Raw genomic sequence first — 19,353 nt, 5'->3', positions numbered from 1 at the left:
TCAACCTTCAAACTTCGAATTGAAAATCGAGAACTAAAAATGGCTCATTTGGAAGCACGAAAACACATTTCGCCTGATTCAGGCCAGCCCATCACTCTTCATCCTAACTTTAACAGCAGAATCAGGGATCATGTACCTCCGGATCCAATTCGTGAGCCGATCACCCCACCAAAAGACAGAGCCTTCTTTGCAGACCCCGAGAAGAAGGCTTTGTTTTCGACTGCAACCCGGGTAGATCTGACTGAATCTATCGGTACTATTCTGGAGAATGTACAACTCTCTCAACTCAACGAGAAGCAGCTGGATGAGCTGGCACTTTTGGTCAATGAACGAGGCGTGGTCTTCTTCCGTGGTCAGGATCTAACTACCGAGCAGCAAGTCCATCTGTTCCAGCACTATGGTATGTATGGACTAGCATTGCCGCTTCATCCACTTACTTAATTATTCTGGATAGGAATATTGGATAAGCATCCTGCTCAGAGAGATCAAAAAGTATGTCCTCTTCATCCATGCCTTGTTTCAATGTTGTAGGTCTAAAAATGAGTTCCAGTTCTTCACCATTGGTGGAAGCGTTGATGATCATCGAGAAAACCTGGGGTATACACCTTGGGTAAGATAGATCACTATTTCAAATTCAACATAATAGATCTGACAAGTGATACAGCCAAGAGCAGACTTCCATGCAGATACATCTTTCGAAATCAACCGTAGGTTTCGCAGTATCAATCCCAACTTGGTCCTTACTGATCTTATGTAGCGCCATCATACTCTCTTTTGAGAATGGAAGAGCATCCCGATGTTGGAGGTGATACAGCCTGGGTATGAAAAACCAGTAGACTCTATTCAATTTAATATCCAGATGGATATCGAGACTAATTGAGGTACTAGGTCTCGCAATATGGTTTATATGATGCCCTAAGTGGCGCATATCAACGATTCCTCGATGGTTTGCATGCAGTGCACACTTCGAGACTACAGTGTAAATGCTTGCAAAATACAAAACAGTGAATCTGAGCATGTTCTTACTAGAATCACAGATGATACCCTTCTTGATCTGTGGGGCTCTGGTCCCAATCGTCCTCCGATCGATACCCACCATCCGGCTGTCAGAACCCATCCTGTCACGAAGCTGAAGGCACTTAACGTCAACCCTGGGTTCGTAACTGGACTTGCAGAGCTCAAGAAAGTTGAATCAGGTAAGTCCTTTAAAGCTACCTAGCCAATCTTGAGCCTCTACTAACACGTCTCAGACAAGGTTCTTGATTTCCTAGCATACCACATCCATTCTGCCGATGATCACTATGTTCGCTGGAAGTGGGCAGTCGGCAGTATTGCGATGTGGGACAACCGGTATGCTCACTTCAAAGTACTATAGGAAATTCGGGCTAATATCATAACAGTTGCACTCTTCATCGAGTTATTCCGGGTAAATACAACGGAGCACGTCGAGGAATTCGAACAACCGTTTATGGAGAAAAGCGTATGTTTCCTATATTGATTGTCCTGCAACATACTAAGTCATGATTTAGCATATTTCGATCGCGATAGTGAAAGTCGGGAAGAGCGCAAGGAGCGAGAAAGTCAAGAAAAAAAACCAACTGCGTAAAGTGTGTAACCAACACCCTTGGAAGCAAGCTCAAGTCTTCAGACAAGAAGAAAGCCAAGATCTTCCATGATGAATTGCAGCAAGAATACTTTTATCCATTTAACTGGACAGAACGAGCATCCACGTTACAAGATTTACAATTCTGCTGTCGAAACTGAGCTTTTGATTGACAAGAATGAATATTCCAAGGTTGCTATATTCTTTAGTCCTTAATCAGGAACCTCCAGGGCTGACTTAGTTTAAGATATGTTTTCCTTGCTGATTCTCTATCTCTTGTTTATATCCTTTTCCAAGGTTCTCATTACTTCAATCCAAATTAGGGTAACTTTCCACAATCTTCAAAGGAGCCCCAGAATCCGTAGCCATATAAAACTACAAAGACAATGGGGAAAGTATGAGGGAATACCGTGTGCTACTGGGAATCAAATTTAGAGACGAATATATTCAGGAAACATTGTTACCTAAGTAGACAACCCTTGAAGACCCTAATGGTTAGGGCAAATTCTGCATCTAGAGGAGTAGGAGTTATTCCTTTAGCCGAAACCCCTTGAAAATAAAAGCAAGATCCCATGCTGGCCATAAGTGCAAAAACAAAAAATAAGATCAAAAAATTTCGCCACGTCCATGTCGTAAGAGCATCTAATTTCAACGGAAAACACGTTGGACACTTTCTAGTTTTAGAAGTTTAGACTGAAGGTGCCTGCTCGGCGAGCTCGGTCTCGCTGGAGCTGGGGGTGATGGCCAAGTTCTTGGCCTGGAACTTGTCGGCTGAGTGTGTGGATATCCGTCGGAGCTCAGTGACGAAGGACTGGCCCCAGAAGGCACTTGTGTATTTGTTCACGTATTTGTCCAATTTGGCGAAGTTTAGGGCACGCTGCTCATCACTCATTGTGACAGCCTCCTGGTAGGCACCAGCCAATTCCTCGGTGTTCCAGGGGTTGACAATGATGCTGCCGTTGAGACTTTGGGCAGCACCAGCAAACTCGGAAAGCACGAGGACGCCGTGCCGCTTCCGTTGAGTAGCAATGTACTCGTAGGCCACCAAGTTCATACCATCACGAGTAGAAGACACAATGCAGGCATCGGACACGGCGTAGAGCGCAATGAGTTCATCAAAGTTGACAGACTTGTGCAGGAAATGGATAGGCATGAATTCAACCGTGCCTATGAGCCAGATTAGTGGAGAAAATATCAGAGGAGCAAGGGAATGATCTACCGAATTTGCCGTTGATGCGGCCCACCAACTCGTTCACCACAGCACGCAGATTTTGGTACTCTTCGACATCCTGGCGACTGGGAACGGCGACCTGGACAAGGACAACCTTTCCAACCCACTCTGGGTGATCACTCAGAAAGACCTCCAAGGCATGAAGCTTCTGCGGCACACCCTTGATGTAATCCAAGCGATCCACACCAACCATCAGCTTGACACCCTGGAACTTTTGCTCCAACGCGGCAATACGCTTCTGTACCTTCTCCTTCTTGAGTCCCTCGCTGAACTTATCGGGGTCAATACCAATTGGGAAAGCACCACAGGTGATGATCTTGCCCTGAAACTCGATACCGTTCGGGGTAGTAGCAAGTCCACTGCATAATGTGAGTTATCATCCATGACATATATTGCAAAGGGTACTTACAGCAAGCGCGAGCAACTGCTCAGGAAATGGCGTGTGTAGTCATAGGTATGGAAGCCAATGAGATCGCAGTGCAAAACACCCAGAAGGAGCTCATTGCGCACAGGAAGAATGCGATAGATTTCACTGCTAGGGAAAGGGGTGTGCAGGAAGAAACCGATCTTAATGTTCTTCTTTGATTCGCCGATCTCCTCGCGCAGCATCTCTGGGAGGAGCATGAGATGGTAGTCATGCACCCAGATCAAGTCACCATCTTGCACTTCCTTCGCTATAGCCTTTGCGAACAGACGGTTCGCCTCCTTGTAAGCTTCCCAAGCCGACTCGTCGAAGGTGATCTCACCCGGGTGGTAGTGGAACAGCGGCCAAAGAATCGAGTCTAGGAGAGAAAAAAAAAAGATCATACGGTTAGCATCTGCAGCGTGGCATAATGTCCGAGGTTGTCTCACTAGAGAACCCATTGTAGTGGCGATCTGCCAATTCGTCATCGATAAACACCGGAATTGCACCGTATTCATCCTTCAGGCGCTGCTTGACCATGGGGACCTCTTCCTCGGGAACCTCCAACCCCGGCCAGCCGTACCATTGGAAGGTTGTTGCCTTGGACAGTCCACTCAGTCCACTAACCAAACCACCGGATGACATGGAAAAGTCATATTTTCCATCCTCGGAACGCTTGATGGTAATGGGAAGTCGGTTCGAGACGAGCAACAGGCGTGCCTCGGTCTGGGGTTCTTCCAAAGAAGGCATGACGCAAGAGCTTGGATGGCAAATGTGAAACGAGAGTTACTGTAATTTGCAGTAACAAGAAACAGAAATTTGCTGTGAAGACTGTGAAAGATAAATCGCACTTTTTCAGGAAGAGTGTTAGTCTAGAAGTTTGGATGCGTCAGTGGTCTAGCGCTGGCGGTGGAGCGGAGGGGCGCGGGGTGAAGGCAGGATAACTACTGACCGAAAGGACAACTTGAAAGAGAAGAAAAGGGATGATTCAAGATTCACGAGATCCTGAACCTGAGGACGCAATAGTCCAATTGTGTAAGTTAATAGAAAAGAGGAGAGTTGGAGATGGAAAGGGCGGGGGGGGGGAAGAGAAGAAGTGAGGTCAGCGATTATGGCACCGAAAACTGGGAAATGAAAGAAAAAGAGCTCAAGTGGATATTGGTCTTCATTAACGCTCACATCAGGATATTAGTTTTAATGGTTTATCCTTGTGGTGATTCCAGGTTGAAATGGAATTCTCTTAGCGGGATTCTTATAATACTCTCACTTATTGGGCTAGTATTTGCTACCCGATATGATTGAAAACTGACGAAATACTACCCCCGCTTTCTATATAAGGAAGTATGAAGTATGAGGCCCCTTTCGGAAATCAGTATAGAACACAACGTAGTAAGAAGGTCACTCACTCAATACTTATATTCAGGTAGCTCCAGATCTACACTCTAGATCTACACTATAATGCCGACTTCTCAATACTCCACTGTCCATCTTCATGTACGATCTGCCCCTCATCCTCCAATTTCATCAACACCTGCAGTACCCCATGCGATGCGCGGGGATGCAGAACCTCAGGTACATTCTTGTAGATTAGCTTAACCAGGTCCATTGGCGTCCACCCCTTGCGCTCCGGCGTGGCGCCGACCGAGACGTCTACCTTTCCATATCGTAACACTCGCAGCAGCTCATCCTCCCGCTGCTGACGGTGCTCAATATATTCCGTAATTCGGCATGTTGCATCTTCGATCACTGCTCCATGACCAGGATATCCACGGCCTGAGACCCGGTCGCGCATACGCTGCAAACTGCGGATATATACCTTCAGGTCTTCGAACACTGCTGTGCCATGACCCAGGACATCTGGGTTGCTAGTTAGCAATTGGCGAACAACGTGGTTGGGGTTTGTTCTCACTATCGCCTGTGAACATGGAATTCTCTTCTTCTAAGATAAACACCATATGGTCCACTGCATGGCCCGGAGTATGGAATGCCGTCAAGGTGGCGCCCTCGGCGCGGAATACCTGCCCATCTTGGATTTCCGTTTGTCCGTTAGTTGGCTTGTTCTTGAAGATCTGAGCGTCTGGGCAAATTTGAAGCAGATCCGAGACTCCGTTGACATGGTCAGGGTGCCAGTGTGTGAGCAGCGCCTGGTGGATAGTGGCTCGTTCCTCGGAAAGCACTGCTTTCAATCTACTTGCCCACGTGGGCTTGCCTTCGCCGGTGTCTATGAGGATACGCTGCTTCCCCCGCCCGATAAGGTATGTGTTGGTGCCTTGGGACTAGTGAGCCGGTGGAAGAATAGTCAAGAGGCGCACACTTACCTTGTAGTGTAAACTGGATATATATCAGCCACAGAATCAGTAACTTAAAAGGGTTGACCCACCTTGCCTGGATTCCCACCCAAGATCCTAATAACTGACGCACTGAGGCGCTCTACTTCAAGGAGCGGGGTTAATGTGGCCATGATTGATGAGGAATGGTGCTCCGGGATGAAGATGAAAGGTTGGGGGTCGATTATTAATAGCCGAAGAAATGTAACTATAACTATAATGAAACTATCTGGAAGTATCTGGAAATCTAGGATATTCCGTTATTTATCTCGTGTACGGAGTAATGTTTCTACTAATATTGCGAAATCTTCGAATGCGATTACGATCGATGGCGGACCTCGGTAAAGACCCAAATAATGAACAAATAAGAGTATATAGATGCATGCTATCTTGGGAAATACGGAAACAGTGATATAAAAAGAAACCAGAAAGTCATATCTCCATTGAGCCCACCCAGAAGAAATCGGGAATCCAACGCAAAAGACAAAGATCGTAAAGAAAAGTTTTTGACCAGAGCGCCACTACCACGCTCAAAATATGGAAGCGCAAAATGGAGTGACCACCCCTCTATTTATCGGAGGATGTTTTCATATGTCACTGAGGTCTCTGAGAGAGCCGTAGTTTACACAGGCGGGTAAGGTGCCTGGGGTATGGGAAGGAAAATAATTTAGTTGGCGGCCTTGCGAGCCATGGTGTTCAGGGCAGAACCATCACGGAACCACTCGAGCTGGGACTCGTTGAAGGTGTGGCTGAGCTTGATGTCGAAGGTGGCGCTGCCATCGGCGGGGTGGACGCGCAGAGTAACGGGCTTGCCAACGGCAACCTCGGTGCAAAGCAGGTCAACCTTGTCCTCGGGCTTGATCTTCTCGTAGTCGGCGGGGTCAGAGAAGGTCAAGGGAAGCATACCCTGCTTCTTCAGGTTGGTCTCGTGAATACGAGCGAAGGAGCGGGTGATGATGGCGAGACCACCGAGGTGACGGGGCTCAAGAGCGGCGTGCTCACGCGAAGAACCCTCACCGTAGTTCCAGTCACCAATGACAACCCACTTGATACCACGGGCCTTGTAGTCACGGGCAGTGGCGGGGACGGCGTCGTACTTGCCAGTGAAGGCGTTCTTAACCGAGTTGGCCTTGCCGTTCTCCTCGTTGGTGGCACCGATCAACATGTTGTTGGAGATGTTATCCAAGTGACCACGGTACTTCAACCAGGGACCAGCCATGGAGATGTGGTCAGTAGTGGTCTTGCCCTGGCACTTGATGAGAATGGGCAGGTCAGTGGCATCCTTGCCATCCCAGGCCTCGAAGCCGGCAAGGAGCTGGAGACGGTCACTGGTGGGAGAGACAGCGACGCTGATGGAAGCACGGTCGGCGGGAGGAGCCTGGTAGGTGTCACGGCCGGCATCGTAGCCGCGGGCGGGGAGACCTTCACCGGTGGGGGGCTTGAGCAAGAACTCGTTACCATCCTTGTCCTTGAGCTTGTCGGTCAAGGGGTTGAAGTTGAGGGTACCGGCAACGGTCAAGGCGACGACGAGATCGGGGGAGGCAACGAAGGCGTGGGTAGCGGGGTTGGCATCGTTACGACCAGTGAAGTTACGGTTGTAGGAGGAGATGATGGAGTTGGCATCACCCTTCTTCACGTCCTTGCGGTCCCACTGACCAATGCAGGGTCCACAGGCGTTGGCCAGGATGACACCGCCGTACTCCTCGAGGGTCTGAAGCTGGCCATCACGCTCGATGGTGGCACGGATCTGCTCGGAACCGGGGGTGATGGTGAAGAGGGACTTGGACTTAAGACCGTGGTCGAGAGCGTCACGGGCAATGGAAGCGGCACGGGACATATCCTCGTACGAGGAGTTGGTGCAAGAACCGATGAGACCGACCTTGAGCTCCTCGGGCCACTTGTTGGTCTTGACAGCCTCCTTGAACTGAGAGATGGGGGTAGCGAGATCAGGGGTGAAGGGGCCGTTGACGTGGGGCTCGAGCTCAGACAGGTTGATCTCGATGAGCTGGTCGTACTCGGCACCCTGGTCCTCGCGGAGGTTGGCGGCGTATTCGCGGGAAGAGTTACCAATGTGCTCACGCTTGGTGGCCTTGAGGTAGTCGTACATGCGCTCGTTGAAGGGGAACATAGAGGTGGTGGCACCAATCTCGGCACCCATGTTGCAAATAGTGGCCATACCAGTGCAGGACAGGGAGTCGACACCGGGACCGTGGTACTCAATGATGGCACCGGTACCACCCTTGACGGTCAGGAGACCGGCAACCTTCAGAATGATATCCTTAGGAGTGGTCCAGCCAGACATCTCACCAGTGAGACGGACACCAATGACCTTGGGGGCCTTCAGCTCCCAAGGGAGACCAGCCATAACATCGACAGCGTCAGCACCACCGACACCAATGGCGGCCATACCGAGACCACCGGCGTTAGGGGTGTGGGAGTCAGTACCGATCATAAGACCACCGGGGAAAGCGTAGTTCTCGAGGACAATCTGGTGAATGATACCGGAACCGGGCTTCCAGAAACCGATGTTGTACTTGGCAGTGGAGGAGGCAAGGAAGTCGTAGACCTCCTTGTTGATGTCGTTGGCACGAGCCAGATCCTTCTCACCACCAACCTGAGCCTCGATCAAGTGGTCACAATGGACGGTGGTAGGGGTCTGAACGCGGTCCATGCCGGCGGACATGAACTGCAGAATAGCCATCTGGGCGGTAGCATCCTGACAAGCAACACGGTCGGGGCGGAGCTTCAGATATGAGATACCACGCTCGATGTCCTGGCCCTGAGGATCGTCAAGGTGAGAGTAGAGGACCTTCTCGGCGTAGGTCAAGGGGCGCTGGAGACGACCGCGGACGATGTCGAGGTTCTCAGACATCTTCTTGTAACTGATGTAGTTACCCTTCTCCTGGTTGGTCATCTCGACCTTCTCAAGGGCGGTGGCATAGCTGCGAGTTCCGAGGAACTGTGAAATTCAGTTAGTTTTAATTTAGCTGCGATAGGTCACAAGGAGCATCACTTTCCGCCCACGGTGCTCTTACGGCGCGCCGCGGAAAGCAATGGCAAGCTGGGGGAAATGCCGCTTACCAGACGGGATTTGGGTGCCTATATGCAATGTCAGATCTTGATCTTAATTCAATCGATGTTTTTGGAGAGCATATGGAGCATTGTCCCAGACAAGCAAGAAGCTGCAGGGCCGTCCATAGCCGAAGAATTAGAAACGTACCAGCGCACCGACGCGAGCGAGGCGAGAGGTAATCATTATGGTAGCAGTCTATTAAAAGTCAAGACGCATCCAATTTAAAGCTACCACCTTCCTGGTAAGCTGTAAGTGAGTGGAGAGTAGGAAAAGGAAAGAGGAAATGAAGAGAATAAAAGGAAGTCTTGGAGGTTTTGAGCCGAAGAAAGGGCCGAACAGCCGTAATCCGCTGTTACCCCAGGGATAAAACGGTATTGGTGGCGTATTGAAGTCTTCATAGGGTTTGACTACCAATAATTATAGTGTCGACCTTTACCTTGGAACTGGTCTATAAAATGGAAAATAAAATCAGAATAACGTAGAACTAATCATTAGTAAATACATCTTATGCCAAATGAAGTCTTCAAATGAGTATATCTCCAATATATTGAAGGATCTGGATTACACAATGAAGGACTCCCATATTGACAATACTGTACTGGAAATACACGGCATGTGACGGGGGCTAAATGCGCCCAATCATGTAAATTGCAATTACTGCGATCAGAAGCATCGGACCAAAGGCAGAACACAGGGAATTTGGTATGGAGAAGTGGACCATGCGGAGATCTCTCAATACCCAGCTTCCCCGTTCATCCGCGAGATTGGGCCGTCTGTCTAATACTATTCTGATAATTCAAATAATTGGATCAAAACCAGTTTGAATATGAAGTCAGTGATTACTACTCCAAGTAATAATCCCTGCAATAGGATAGACATGACCGCAATAGGACGTCATAAATTACCGGATATGTATATGTATGTATTGTAAAATAGTGTATTTACTGCCGAAGTGTGCCGACTTGATCTTCTGCTCTATTCAACCAATTAAAAGTGACGTTTTTCAATCGCTTGACAGACTCCACAAGCCGGATTTCTCAATGCAAAACTTACCAAAACTTACCCACTTCCTTTATCACTCCGACTATCGGTGATAAGCCTCTTCTTTTTTTACTCTCTATCAATCATCAAGATGGGTGGTGCTCATGCTGTAAGCAGACTGAGGCATAAGACTAAGCGTCACACAAGGTATGTATTGAATTAGGATTGGAAGATTTGGAGTTCGAGCTAACAGCCGAGATAGAGATTTCGATCAAGTGTGCGCCGACATCAAATCAGCTCGTCATCTTGAGCTATACAAAAACACCAAAGATGTAGAAGACCTTCCAGGTCTTGGACGCCATTACTGCATCGAATGCTCAAAATGGTTCGAGAGTGAATACAATATGAAGGCTCACAAAAAGGGCAAGATTCATAAGCGAAGGTGAGTTCTCACTTATCTGGTCTCGCATATCTCCTCAGGGCCTTTACTGATCACTTTTAAATCTATACAGGCTTCGTGACCTTAAAGGTGAACCTCACACTCAACAATCTGCCGAGGCTGCCGTTGGACTGGGAAAGGTAGACAACGGCAAGCGATCAGAGACTGTGGCCATGGAAATGGACTGAACAGGTTTCCGATTCGCCCAGGAACTTCTCCCGGAGAGGTTATACTTCCTTCTACGCGCAGCTTGTTCAGAGGAAACGTGCACCATGAACATCAAAATTAAAACCAACATCTCCAACCATCAATGGTTGATATCCCAGAACTCCGCATGTACCAAGCGGAGTCAGGCACGTGATAGATTTTTTTTTATATTGCCGATAATCGCTGATATTCCGTTTTGCCGGTTCGCGGCTCTCGGTGAAACTACCGATTTCGGAAATTCCACTTTCAAGGCTACCTTGGAAACATTTCAATGGAAATCCCTCAATACCAATAGCGTCTAACCTCAAATGGTCTTCGGTATACATCTTGACTTTTAAATTTTATCTATCCCATCCGTACTCCATAGTAGACAATCCATGGACACAGAGCACCTAGACTCGATGGGACCTCGGGATTTTACTTGAATTGTTTCATCAGCCATTCGTATGATGCCCACTACACACAAGATCGCATTAGTCTTGGATTTTAGAAGTCCCAAAATAGAACATACCTGGACAGCATTCACAATAAAAGCTCTGATACTACAGATTCCTAGTCCGCGATAGAAGACTTTCAAGCCCTCATTTCGGTACGTCGTTTGAACAATTTGAATTGTGTTCAATATCTTCCTCTGGGGCTGTAAAAGAGCCTCTCTCTCTGCGGACTGTAGGGAATGATCATGCATTGTCTGGGCTTGCAGTCTCGTCTTCACCATGTCGAGGGGGAATACAGAAGCCCAGGTCACGACACCCGCTATGCCACCGCATGTAAGAACTTTGAGGGCTGTTTGGTTTGAAGTTTCGTCACTGGATGTCATCAGACGTTTGCAGAGTTCATAGGACCAGAAGCTATTGAACATTAGTCAGTGAAGCCTGTGTAACCACAATCCATGTTTTGATAGACGTGAATTTTCATACTAGAATCCATAACCAATAGAGTCTCGAGCGCTAGTGGTTGCTCCCCCATAGTACAATCCTCGCCAACCACGAGTGCGATAAATATTTTTCGCAACGGCCCATGACGAGACTTCTGGACGGGACTCGAGCTGCGCTCGACATTTGATAAACTCTGTAGGAGAAGAGATGGTCCAACTGACTAGTCCACCAACAGCACCAGCAATCCATATCTTGTACAAGGATGTACCTTCTGGATTGGTGGGGTCTTGAATGGAACTGTCCATGGCCATCAATGACTGATTGTAGGTCACAAAAAGAAGAGCATTGAGGGCCCCATATCCCAAGATGGGGGCTGCCACACCTATCACTGGAATTAGTATATTTTGGGGGTATGCTGTCATTAAAAGCAAACCTCGAAGGAGAGAACGGGCCTGCTCCAACCGGGTTGAAGCTTGGGAGGGTGCATCTGCAGATCTACCTGCCTGCAGGCGAACCTTGACCACATCAAGAGGATTTCCAATGAGGATCCCAAGAGCACCACTCAAGTAGCCAGCCCAGAAATCTGACCCCATTGTAAGTAAGTCTACTCCGTGGAGTCCCACTTTCATTCCCCGGATTTCTATGCCGGAATCACGTGATGTAATCTGCATATTATTGAATCGTTCAGTCGGTTTTAGGCTGGATCATGAATCAGGATAGTGAAACTAGCCCAGTAATTCACTGGAGAGAGAAATAATCATTGAGTTAGATCCATGATTAAATTACGAATAATGCAGAGATGTTTAGCAACAAATTATGGCATCTATCCAGGAGAAGACATATTGGAAAGAGCCTCCTAACAGCATCTTTGAGACTAAAGACCAGAGACATGAGAAATTGAATGCTCAACATTATGAGGTGGAAATGTGTATGTAGTTGTTGTTCGGGTGCGCTCTTGGCATTGTTAAGTGATTGATAGATGGTCACGTGGGGCCGCGGCACTTTGGTGTGTTTAGCCGACGCGCCAGGCAGAACAGGCAGAGGCAGGCGCGTTGATGGACACTGCCCATTCCATAACTAACCCTTATTCCAAGTCTTTTATTGTATCATTTACATGTACAGTGTGATTTATATCTCAACAAATGTAGGTCTACTCTGCTGCCACTTTTGCTTACTTATGCTGACCTCCAAAGGTATCGCGCTCGCCCTACCGCAGATGGTGGTGTCAAGACACCACTGCAGCCTAAATCTGCAAATTCTGTAAATTCCCTTGATCGTCTTTCCAAGCCATTCAAATGTCCAGGGTCTGCAACTCCAACTCGAGCATCAATGAAGCCAGCAAGGAAGAAAAGAAAGGTCAACTATGCAGACGCCGATGGCAGCGTCGAGAATGGCGCAGAAAAACCCTACACAAATGATGACAGACTCGCACTAGAGACTCGAGAGGTCAACAAGTTCCCTGTTTTCCAACCAAAGGACAAGGATACAGCTTTCAGGCAGAGATTCCGAATCCCTCTTATAAACAAAGCGACCGATGCCTATAATACAGACCGGCCAGCTCCTACTTTGGGTCTACGACAAGGTGCCTCCTTCGTCGTGAAGCCACTGCATGACCCAAGTGGAGAATTTGCCATTGTTCTTTACGATCCCACTGTCGACGATGTCCCCGAAGAGTCCACTCAGGAAACACCAATCGAAGAGGATAAGGAAAAGTTGGACGAGCCGTTAATGCATAAGAGCTTGGCAGATATTCTTGGCCTGAAGAAAAAGACAGAAGAGCGCCCTAAAGTCCCCGTCGTGATTGACCCAAGGCTATCCAAAGTTCTTCGGCCACATCAAGTGGAAGGTGTAAAGGTATAGTACCCAAACACTTCAATCGATGTTCACTTGAAAGCTAACCTCAGAAAATTCATAGTTCTTATATCGATGTACAACCGGCTTGATAGACAAAAATGCCAATGGATGCATCATGGCAGATGGTATGGGTCTGGGTAAAACGGTACGTCACCAAGAATTCCCTGCCTCGATTTATGCGGTACTGATATCTGCAGCTTCAATGCATATCGTTGATGTGGACGCTACTAAAGCAAGATCCTGAGGCCGGCAAGACCACCATCCAAAAGTGCGTGATCGCATGCCCTTCCAGTTTGGTTGGAAACTGGGCGAACGAATTAGGTAAGTCGTTGAAATGCCTCGCTCTTCAACCCGACTGACTCGTGTAGATAAATGGCTTGGAAAGGGTGCCACTACTCCCTTCGCTATAGATGGAAAAGCTTCGAAAGCAGAGCTCACTCTTCAGATCAAACAGTGGGCCATTGCATCGGGCCGAGGAATCGTGAGACCAGTCCTTATTGTTTCTTATGAAACCCTTCGTATGTATGTGGATTCATTGAAAGAAACGCCAATCGGTCTTCTTCTGTGCGATGAAGGTCATCGACTCAAGAACAAGGAAAGCTTGACCTGGACGGCCCTGAATAGCCTCAATGTCAATCGCCGCGTCATTCTTTCCGGAACTCCCATCCAAAACGACCTGTCAGAGTACTTTGCTTTGCTGAATTTTGCAAATCCCAATTTACTGGGCACCCAGGCCGAATTCCGAAAGAGATATGAGTTGCCAATTCTTCGTGGCCGCGACGCAGCAGGATCGGAAGAGCAGCGCAAGCTGGGAGACGAACGCCTCTTGGAGCTATCAGGCGTTGTCAACAAGTTTATTATTCGTCGCACAAACGACATTTTGTCAAAGTATCTGCCGGTCAAATATGAGCATGTCGTCTTCTGCAATATGGCACCGTTCCAGTTGGAGCTTTACAATCACTTCATTCAAAGTCCAGAAATTCGAAGTCTCCTCCGAGGTAAAGGTAGTCAGCCATTGAAGGCGATTGGTATCCTGAAAAAGCTCTGCAATCATCCAGATCTGCTTGACTTGGAGAAGGATCTCCCTGGATGTGAACATACATTCCCTACCGACTTTACGCGTCCCGACGCCCGAGGCCGCGACAGAGATGTCAAAAGCTGGTATTCAGGAAAGATGATGGTTCTTGACCGAATGCTTGCTCGGATCCGTCAAGACACCAATGACAAAATCGTCTTGATTAGCAACTACACGCAGACCCTGGATCTATTTGAAAGACTTTGCCGGTCGCGAGGTTACGGCAGCTTGCGACTGGACGGAACCATGAACATCAAAAAACGCTCGAAGCTAGTGGATAAGTTCAATGATCCAGATGGCCCTGAAACTGTGTTTCTACTGAGTAGTAAGGCCGGTGGCTGCGGTCTGAACCTAATCGGTGCCAACCGGCTTGTACTATTCGATCCGGATTGGAATCCGGCTGCTGACCAGCAGGCTTTGGCCCGAGTATGGCGAGATGGACAGAAGAAAGATTGTTTCGTGTATCGCTTCATTGCAACTGGCTCAATCGAAGAAAAAATCTTCCAACGTCAGTCCCATAAGCAATCACTTTCATCCTGTGTTGTAGATTCAGCAGAAGATGTCGAGCGTCACTTCTCATTGGATTCTCTGCGAGAACTTTTCCACTTCAAACCGGAGACCCGCAGTGACACTCATGACACTTTCAAATGCAAGCGTTGCCGTCCAGACGGAATGCAGTTCATGAAGGCCCCAGCCATGCTTTACGGTGACACAAGCTCATGGAACCATTTCGTTAACAGTGGGGAGCAAGGTCCTCTAGCCAAGATCCAGGATCTCTTGATCCGACAAGAGGCAGGAGAACGAGATGTCTCTGCTGTTTTCCAGTACATCAGTCACTGATTTATCTGTAAAGGTACAGGCTGCTTCTTCATATACTGCCTTTATTAGGTATCATCTAAATATGGTTCGAATCATGTCCTTTTATGACGAATCAAGTTTATATTAAGAAAGTGCTACCAAATAGGTAGAAAGCTGTAGACTGTACTAACTCTGACAAAGATCTACGCAATGTATCATGACTTCAAGGCACATGAAATATTCAAGGAACTGGGATTGTCTCGGTCAAATTTACGTTCTCTTCTTTCTCACACCGAAACTTCTTGACTGTGCCTTCCTTAACTAGTCAACTAGTTAACACTGAGGTCCACACGTGTGGCGCATGCTTATGACTTGACTTAGTAGAAGAAATTTAACTCAGTAATAGTGTAATAACTAGCGCAGTTAATTCAGATCATCTGGGTATTGAGATTGACATGAAAATAGGTAATAAACAGATAGTAGAGCAGTATCAAGTCGTTATGTTTGTACTATGTAGGGCACTCCACTAAATACAGGTTAACTCACTTATCGCGATTCCTTGCTGACGTACGTCACACCACTAAACTTCTCCGCGTTGACAACACATCTCTTTCTTTCACCCCCACTTCTAAGCTTGTACTGAACCAACAGAAAGGAACTAATCCAATAGAATCTGGTTCCAAGAGGCTTTGTTCTTGAGTCCGAGTTTCATTCACCGCGCCCCTGACCCTCCCGTTCGCATCAAGATACCGATGATGAACATTGCTTAGCTATCATAGCTCGGAACAGCACTTTCCGCCTAGAGTAATGGATCCATCAATCCAGAGGCTTCTTAATGATAAGCTCTACGATAAACGAAAGCAAGGAGCTCTCGAGTACGTCGTCCTGGTTCACGAGATCGAGTGCCATGCTAACACGGACCACCTAGACTTGAGAAAGTCGTCCGCGATGCCGTTTTCACTGCGGACCATGATACAATCAAGAAGATAGTCGAACAACTTTGCCACGATTATGCCTACGCCGTGCATCAACCTCACGCTCGAAATGGCGGCCTGATTGGATTAGCGGCGGCATCGATCGCCCTCGGATCAGTGAGTCGGGAAGACAAATAAGGAAACGGTGGCTGAGTATTCCGAGCTAATACTGAGGCATCTAGGAAGGAGTCGCCCCGTACTTGAAGGAAATCGTGCCGCCTGTTTTGGCATGCTTTTCTGACCAGGATGCGCGGGTCAGATATTACGCTTGCGAGAGCATGTACAATATCGCCAAGGTGGCTAAAGGAGAAATACTTCTCTTCTTTAATGAAATATTTGACGCACTCGCCAAGGTGAGACCAGAAAATCCCCTTCAAAATCATCAAATGCTGATAGAGTGTCTTGAGCTTGCCTCCGACTCTGAACTCTCCGTGAAGAATGGCGCAGAGCTTCTTGACCGGCTGGTCAAGGATATTGTCGCCGAGTCTGCAGCTTCATACATATCAGTGCTACATCTACCAGAGAAGGGACAAACGGACACCGAGGAACCCGAAAATGAAGCAGAAGACGCTGATCTGCCCATGGCTTTCTCTCTAGCAAAATTCATCCCTTTGCTAAAAGATAGGATTTACGTTATTGGACCATTCACTCGACTGTTCTTGGTCTCTTGGCTCACTCTGCTAGATACGATCCCCGATTTGGAGCTCGTGAGCTACTTGCCAGAATTTTTGGAGGGATTGATTAAGTTCCTCGGCGGTCCGAGTAAAGACGTCAACGAGGATACCCAGCTGCTCCTAGGTCGATTCCTTTCCGAAATCAAAAGGATTACACTCTTGAAAAAAGGCATTGCAGAGAACCACCGTGGTCAGCAAAGTCGTAGGCAATCTGGTGTGAGCGAAAATTTGAGTACTAGCAACAAAACAGAACATACAGTCGAAACTATTTCTGCAGATGGAGGTGACAGATACAACATTGCTGTGGATGATTCAGTTTCTGATTCACTTGCTGGCGAGGGAGCTTCCCAAATATACGGGGACTGGATCCCAGGCCAAGACGTGCAGATCGATTATCCGAAGATACTGGATATTCTCGTCGGTTTCGTCGACACCTCACATGGTAGATCCCCCACGTTTTATCATTCTTATCTCTCAGGATATGACAATTGACCGCAATATAGAGGAGGAAATGCAGCTTACTGCGCTCCGTTGGATCGACGCCTTTTTCGAAATCAGCCCCGAAGACATTCTTCGTTTTGTCCCACGGCTTCTAACACAGGTGCTTCCAGCCATGTCCAGCGGCTCGGATCAGGTGCGGGAATTTGCCGATAAAGTAAACAAATCACTACTTGAATATATCTATTCCCTTTCCGATGATACCGAAGAAAATGTACAACCTCCCAAGGTTTGGTCCACCACAACAGGCATAGAGCGACAGCCCTCGGATATGTCAATGAGCGATGCGAAAAAAGCCACGGACTGGTCCACCACTTGGTCCACCAATATGACGCCACGCAGCAGTCTTGACGTCTCGCAACAGCCGGCGGAGTTAGATTACGCCGCCGCTGTCAGCTCGCTTACTCTACAATTTTTGAATGAGAACGAAGCGACTCGGGTAGCTGCACTCTCATGGCTCATAATGTTACACCGCAAGGCGCCCCGCAAAGTCGTTGCTTTCAATGATGGAACCTTCCCGGCTCTATTGAAAACCCTGTCGGACCCTGCAGAGGCAGTTGTAACCAAGGATTTGCAGCTTCTGTCGCAAATCTCGAGAAACAGCGAGGATGGCTACTTTACGTCATTCATGGTGAATCTGCTGCAGCTCTTCTCTACCGATAGAGACTTGCTAGAGGTCCGGGGGAATCTCATCATTAGACAGCTTTGTCTCAACCTGAGTCCGGAACGTATCTATCGGACTTTGGCCGACTGTCTTGAGAAGGAGGAGGTCTGTACACATTCGAGATGTAAACTATGATGAATTGAGCTTACATACTTGTCCAGGATATCGAGTTTGCTAGTATCATGGTGCAGAACCTCAACAACAACCTAATCACCGCACCAGAACTGGCGGACATGAGGAAGCGACTGAGAAATCTGGACTCTAGAGTAATTACTTACCGGAGAAATATCTTCTGCAATACGAGGACTAATATCCTTTTTAGGAGGGCCAAATGTTTTTTGTCGCCCTTTTCCGATCTTGGTGTCACAACGCTGTCTCCACCTTCTCCCTGTGTCTTCTTGCACAGGCATATGAACAAGCCTACAATCTTCTCCAGATATTGTAATGATTCCTGGTCTATATTTCATTATGAAGTGCTAACAGTTGACTCACAGCGCCGAGCTCGAAATGACCATTAATATGCTAATCCAGATTGACAAGTTGGTGCAGCTTTTGGAGTCTCCAGTTTTCACCTGTATGTATCTCGCTGCAATTTCCCAGATCGCATCTAACATGCTTATTTAGATCTTCGACTTCAGCTCCTTGAACCGGATAAATACCCCTACCTGTACAAATGCCTTTACGGAGTGCTTATGCTCCTCCCTCAGAGTTCCGCATTTGCCGCGCTTAAGAACCGCCTGAACAGTGTCAGCAACACCAGTGTTCTTCACAGTGGACCCCGTAGGTACGAACATGCTATATTGAAGTGGATATCACTGCAGCGCTAATTTGCCTTCCAGCATCGGCCCAGTTGCTCCATCATACGACCGCCCAACTGGAACACGCCTCAAGACTCGCGAGGATAATAGCATCCGTTGGGTTGAGCTCCTCGACAAGTTCAAAAATGTCCAGGAACGAACCCGCCGCTCGCAGGGTCCTCAAAGCCACTCTCTCTGGCCGACTGAGCCATTCAGCAATTCGTCACTTGCTGCCGCTTCTTTCGACCGCAGAGATCGGGAAACACCACGTGGCGGGACGATGGGGCTTGGTACTCGTAGCCCTATCGAGGGTGCTGCGAAAAGCACTCCATCTACTTCGTTCATGGGTTCTGCGCACAAGCACAAGTCCAGCCTACCGAACTTGGGTAGACTGGCTATTGGACGCAGGTCGAAGAAATGATGTGTTCAAAGTAGTATTGACGTGGTGGAGCTAGCAAAGATACCCATCATATTCCTTTTACTTTAGATTTCCATTCCTGTGTAATATCTATACAGTGTAGCTCGAGTTCACGGTGTCACTATCACCTCACTTCACCTTTATTTCATCTCGAGGCCTTGAGTTCACCTTTATTACTTGTTCCTTCCCCTAAAAAGCCAGTGAATTTTTCTTTTCTTTCTTTCTCTCTCTCTCTCTCTCTCTCTCTCTCTCTCTCTCTCTCTCTCTCTCTCTCTCTCTCTCTCTCTCTCTCTACCTTCTATCACTATAAATACCTTCAATATATTCTTCTTCTCTCTTCTTGATTCTCTTTTCCTCATCAATCCCAACCTGCATCTTCCTCTCCTTGGTCATCTATACAGATGATTCTGCATCCAATATTAAATATTTATAACCAGTTGCCAAGAGAAGTACCACTGAACC

General features: G+C 47.7%; 8 protein-coding genes across 8 annotated transcripts; 4 read left to right on the top strand and 4 right to left on the bottom strand.

The window, feature by feature from the left end:
• Nucleotides 1–39: 39 nt before the first annotated feature.
• Nucleotides 40–1,606, top strand: N7495_003543 (TauD/TfdA dioxygenase family protein; the record flags this gene model as incomplete). The annotated part of the gene is made up of 10 exons (XM_057206194.1): nucleotides 40–400; nucleotides 455–492; nucleotides 551–610; nucleotides 665–707; nucleotides 758–819; nucleotides 889–979; nucleotides 1,038–1,196; nucleotides 1,251–1,350; nucleotides 1,401–1,480; nucleotides 1,530–1,606. The coding sequence occupies 10 exons, from the start codon at nucleotides 40–42 to the stop codon at nucleotides 1,604–1,606; spliced, it is 1,071 nt and encodes a 356-aa protein (XP_057063874.1).
• Nucleotides 1,607–2,291: 685 nt separating this feature from the next.
• N7495_003542 (glycosyltransferase family 20 protein) lies at nucleotides 2,292–3,987 on the bottom strand (the record flags this gene model as incomplete). The annotated part of the gene is made up of 4 exons (XM_057206193.1): nucleotides 2,292–2,770; nucleotides 2,823–3,193; nucleotides 3,244–3,616; nucleotides 3,687–3,987. 4 exons carry the CDS (start codon nucleotides 3,985–3,987, stop codon nucleotides 2,292–2,294), a joined length of 1,524 nt encoding a protein of 507 aa, XP_057063873.1.
• Nucleotides 3,988–4,690: 703 nt separating this feature from the next.
• N7495_003541 (uncharacterized protein) lies at nucleotides 4,691–5,698 on the bottom strand (the record flags this gene model as incomplete). The annotated part of the gene is made up of 4 exons (XM_057206192.1): nucleotides 4,691–5,094; nucleotides 5,147–5,513; nucleotides 5,556–5,568; nucleotides 5,655–5,698. 4 exons carry the CDS (start codon nucleotides 5,696–5,698, stop codon nucleotides 4,691–4,693), a joined length of 828 nt encoding a protein of 275 aa, XP_057063872.1.
• A 533-nt stretch (nucleotides 5,699–6,231) lies between these two features.
• On the bottom strand, nucleotides 6,232–8,820 carry acoA (aconitate hydratase ACO1; the record flags this gene model as incomplete). The annotated part of the gene is made up of 3 exons (XM_057206191.1): nucleotides 6,232–8,523; nucleotides 8,646–8,663; nucleotides 8,785–8,820. The coding sequence occupies 3 exons, from the start codon at nucleotides 8,818–8,820 to the stop codon at nucleotides 6,232–6,234; spliced, it is 2,346 nt and encodes a 781-aa protein (XP_057063871.1).
• A 949-nt stretch (nucleotides 8,821–9,769) lies between these two features.
• N7495_003539 (putative C2H2 finger domain protein) lies at nucleotides 9,770–10,245 on the top strand (the record flags this gene model as incomplete). The annotated part of the gene is made up of 3 exons (XM_057206190.1): nucleotides 9,770–9,825; nucleotides 9,881–10,060; nucleotides 10,131–10,245. 3 exons carry the CDS (start codon nucleotides 9,770–9,772, stop codon nucleotides 10,243–10,245), a joined length of 351 nt encoding a protein of 116 aa, XP_057063870.1.
• Nucleotides 10,246–10,681: 436 nt separating this feature from the next.
• N7495_003538 (uncharacterized protein) lies at nucleotides 10,682–11,732 on the bottom strand (the record flags this gene model as incomplete). The annotated part of the gene is made up of 4 exons (XM_057206189.1): nucleotides 10,682–10,720; nucleotides 10,776–11,112; nucleotides 11,182–11,521; nucleotides 11,573–11,732. The coding sequence occupies 4 exons, from the start codon at nucleotides 11,730–11,732 to the stop codon at nucleotides 10,682–10,684; spliced, it is 876 nt and encodes a 291-aa protein (XP_057063869.1).
• A 223-nt stretch (nucleotides 11,733–11,955) lies between these two features.
• On the top strand, nucleotides 11,956–14,908 carry N7495_003537 (DNA-dependent ATPase RAD54; the record flags this gene model as incomplete). The annotated part of the gene is made up of 6 exons (XM_057206188.1): nucleotides 11,956–12,067; nucleotides 12,119–12,149; nucleotides 12,288–12,993; nucleotides 13,055–13,138; nucleotides 13,191–13,314; nucleotides 13,362–14,908. The coding sequence occupies 6 exons, from the start codon at nucleotides 11,956–11,958 to the stop codon at nucleotides 14,906–14,908; spliced, it is 2,604 nt and encodes an 867-aa protein (XP_057063868.1).
• Nucleotides 14,909–15,673: 765 nt separating this feature from the next.
• N7495_003536 (VAC14 family protein) lies at nucleotides 15,674–18,894 on the top strand (the record flags this gene model as incomplete). Its single annotated transcript, XM_057206187.1, has 9 exons — nucleotides 15,674–15,741; nucleotides 15,795–15,957; nucleotides 16,023–16,956; nucleotides 17,018–17,781; nucleotides 17,838–17,942; nucleotides 17,999–18,117; nucleotides 18,171–18,250; nucleotides 18,301–18,460; nucleotides 18,516–18,894. The coding sequence occupies 9 exons, from the start codon at nucleotides 15,674–15,676 to the stop codon at nucleotides 18,892–18,894; spliced, it is 2,772 nt and encodes a 923-aa protein (XP_057063867.1).
• Nucleotides 18,895–19,353: the final 459 nt, after the last annotated feature.

Source organism: Penicillium taxi (assembly GCF_028828555.1).
Source record: "Penicillium taxi strain IBT 34144 chromosome Unknown utg000003l_segment0_segment0, whole genome shotgun sequence".
In the NCBI taxonomy this organism is placed as follows: Eukaryota; Fungi; Ascomycota; class Eurotiomycetes; order Eurotiales; family Aspergillaceae; genus Penicillium; species Penicillium taxi.
The sequence above is the reverse complement of the archived record's forward strand: the minus strand, read 5'-3'. Positions and strand labels throughout refer to the sequence as shown.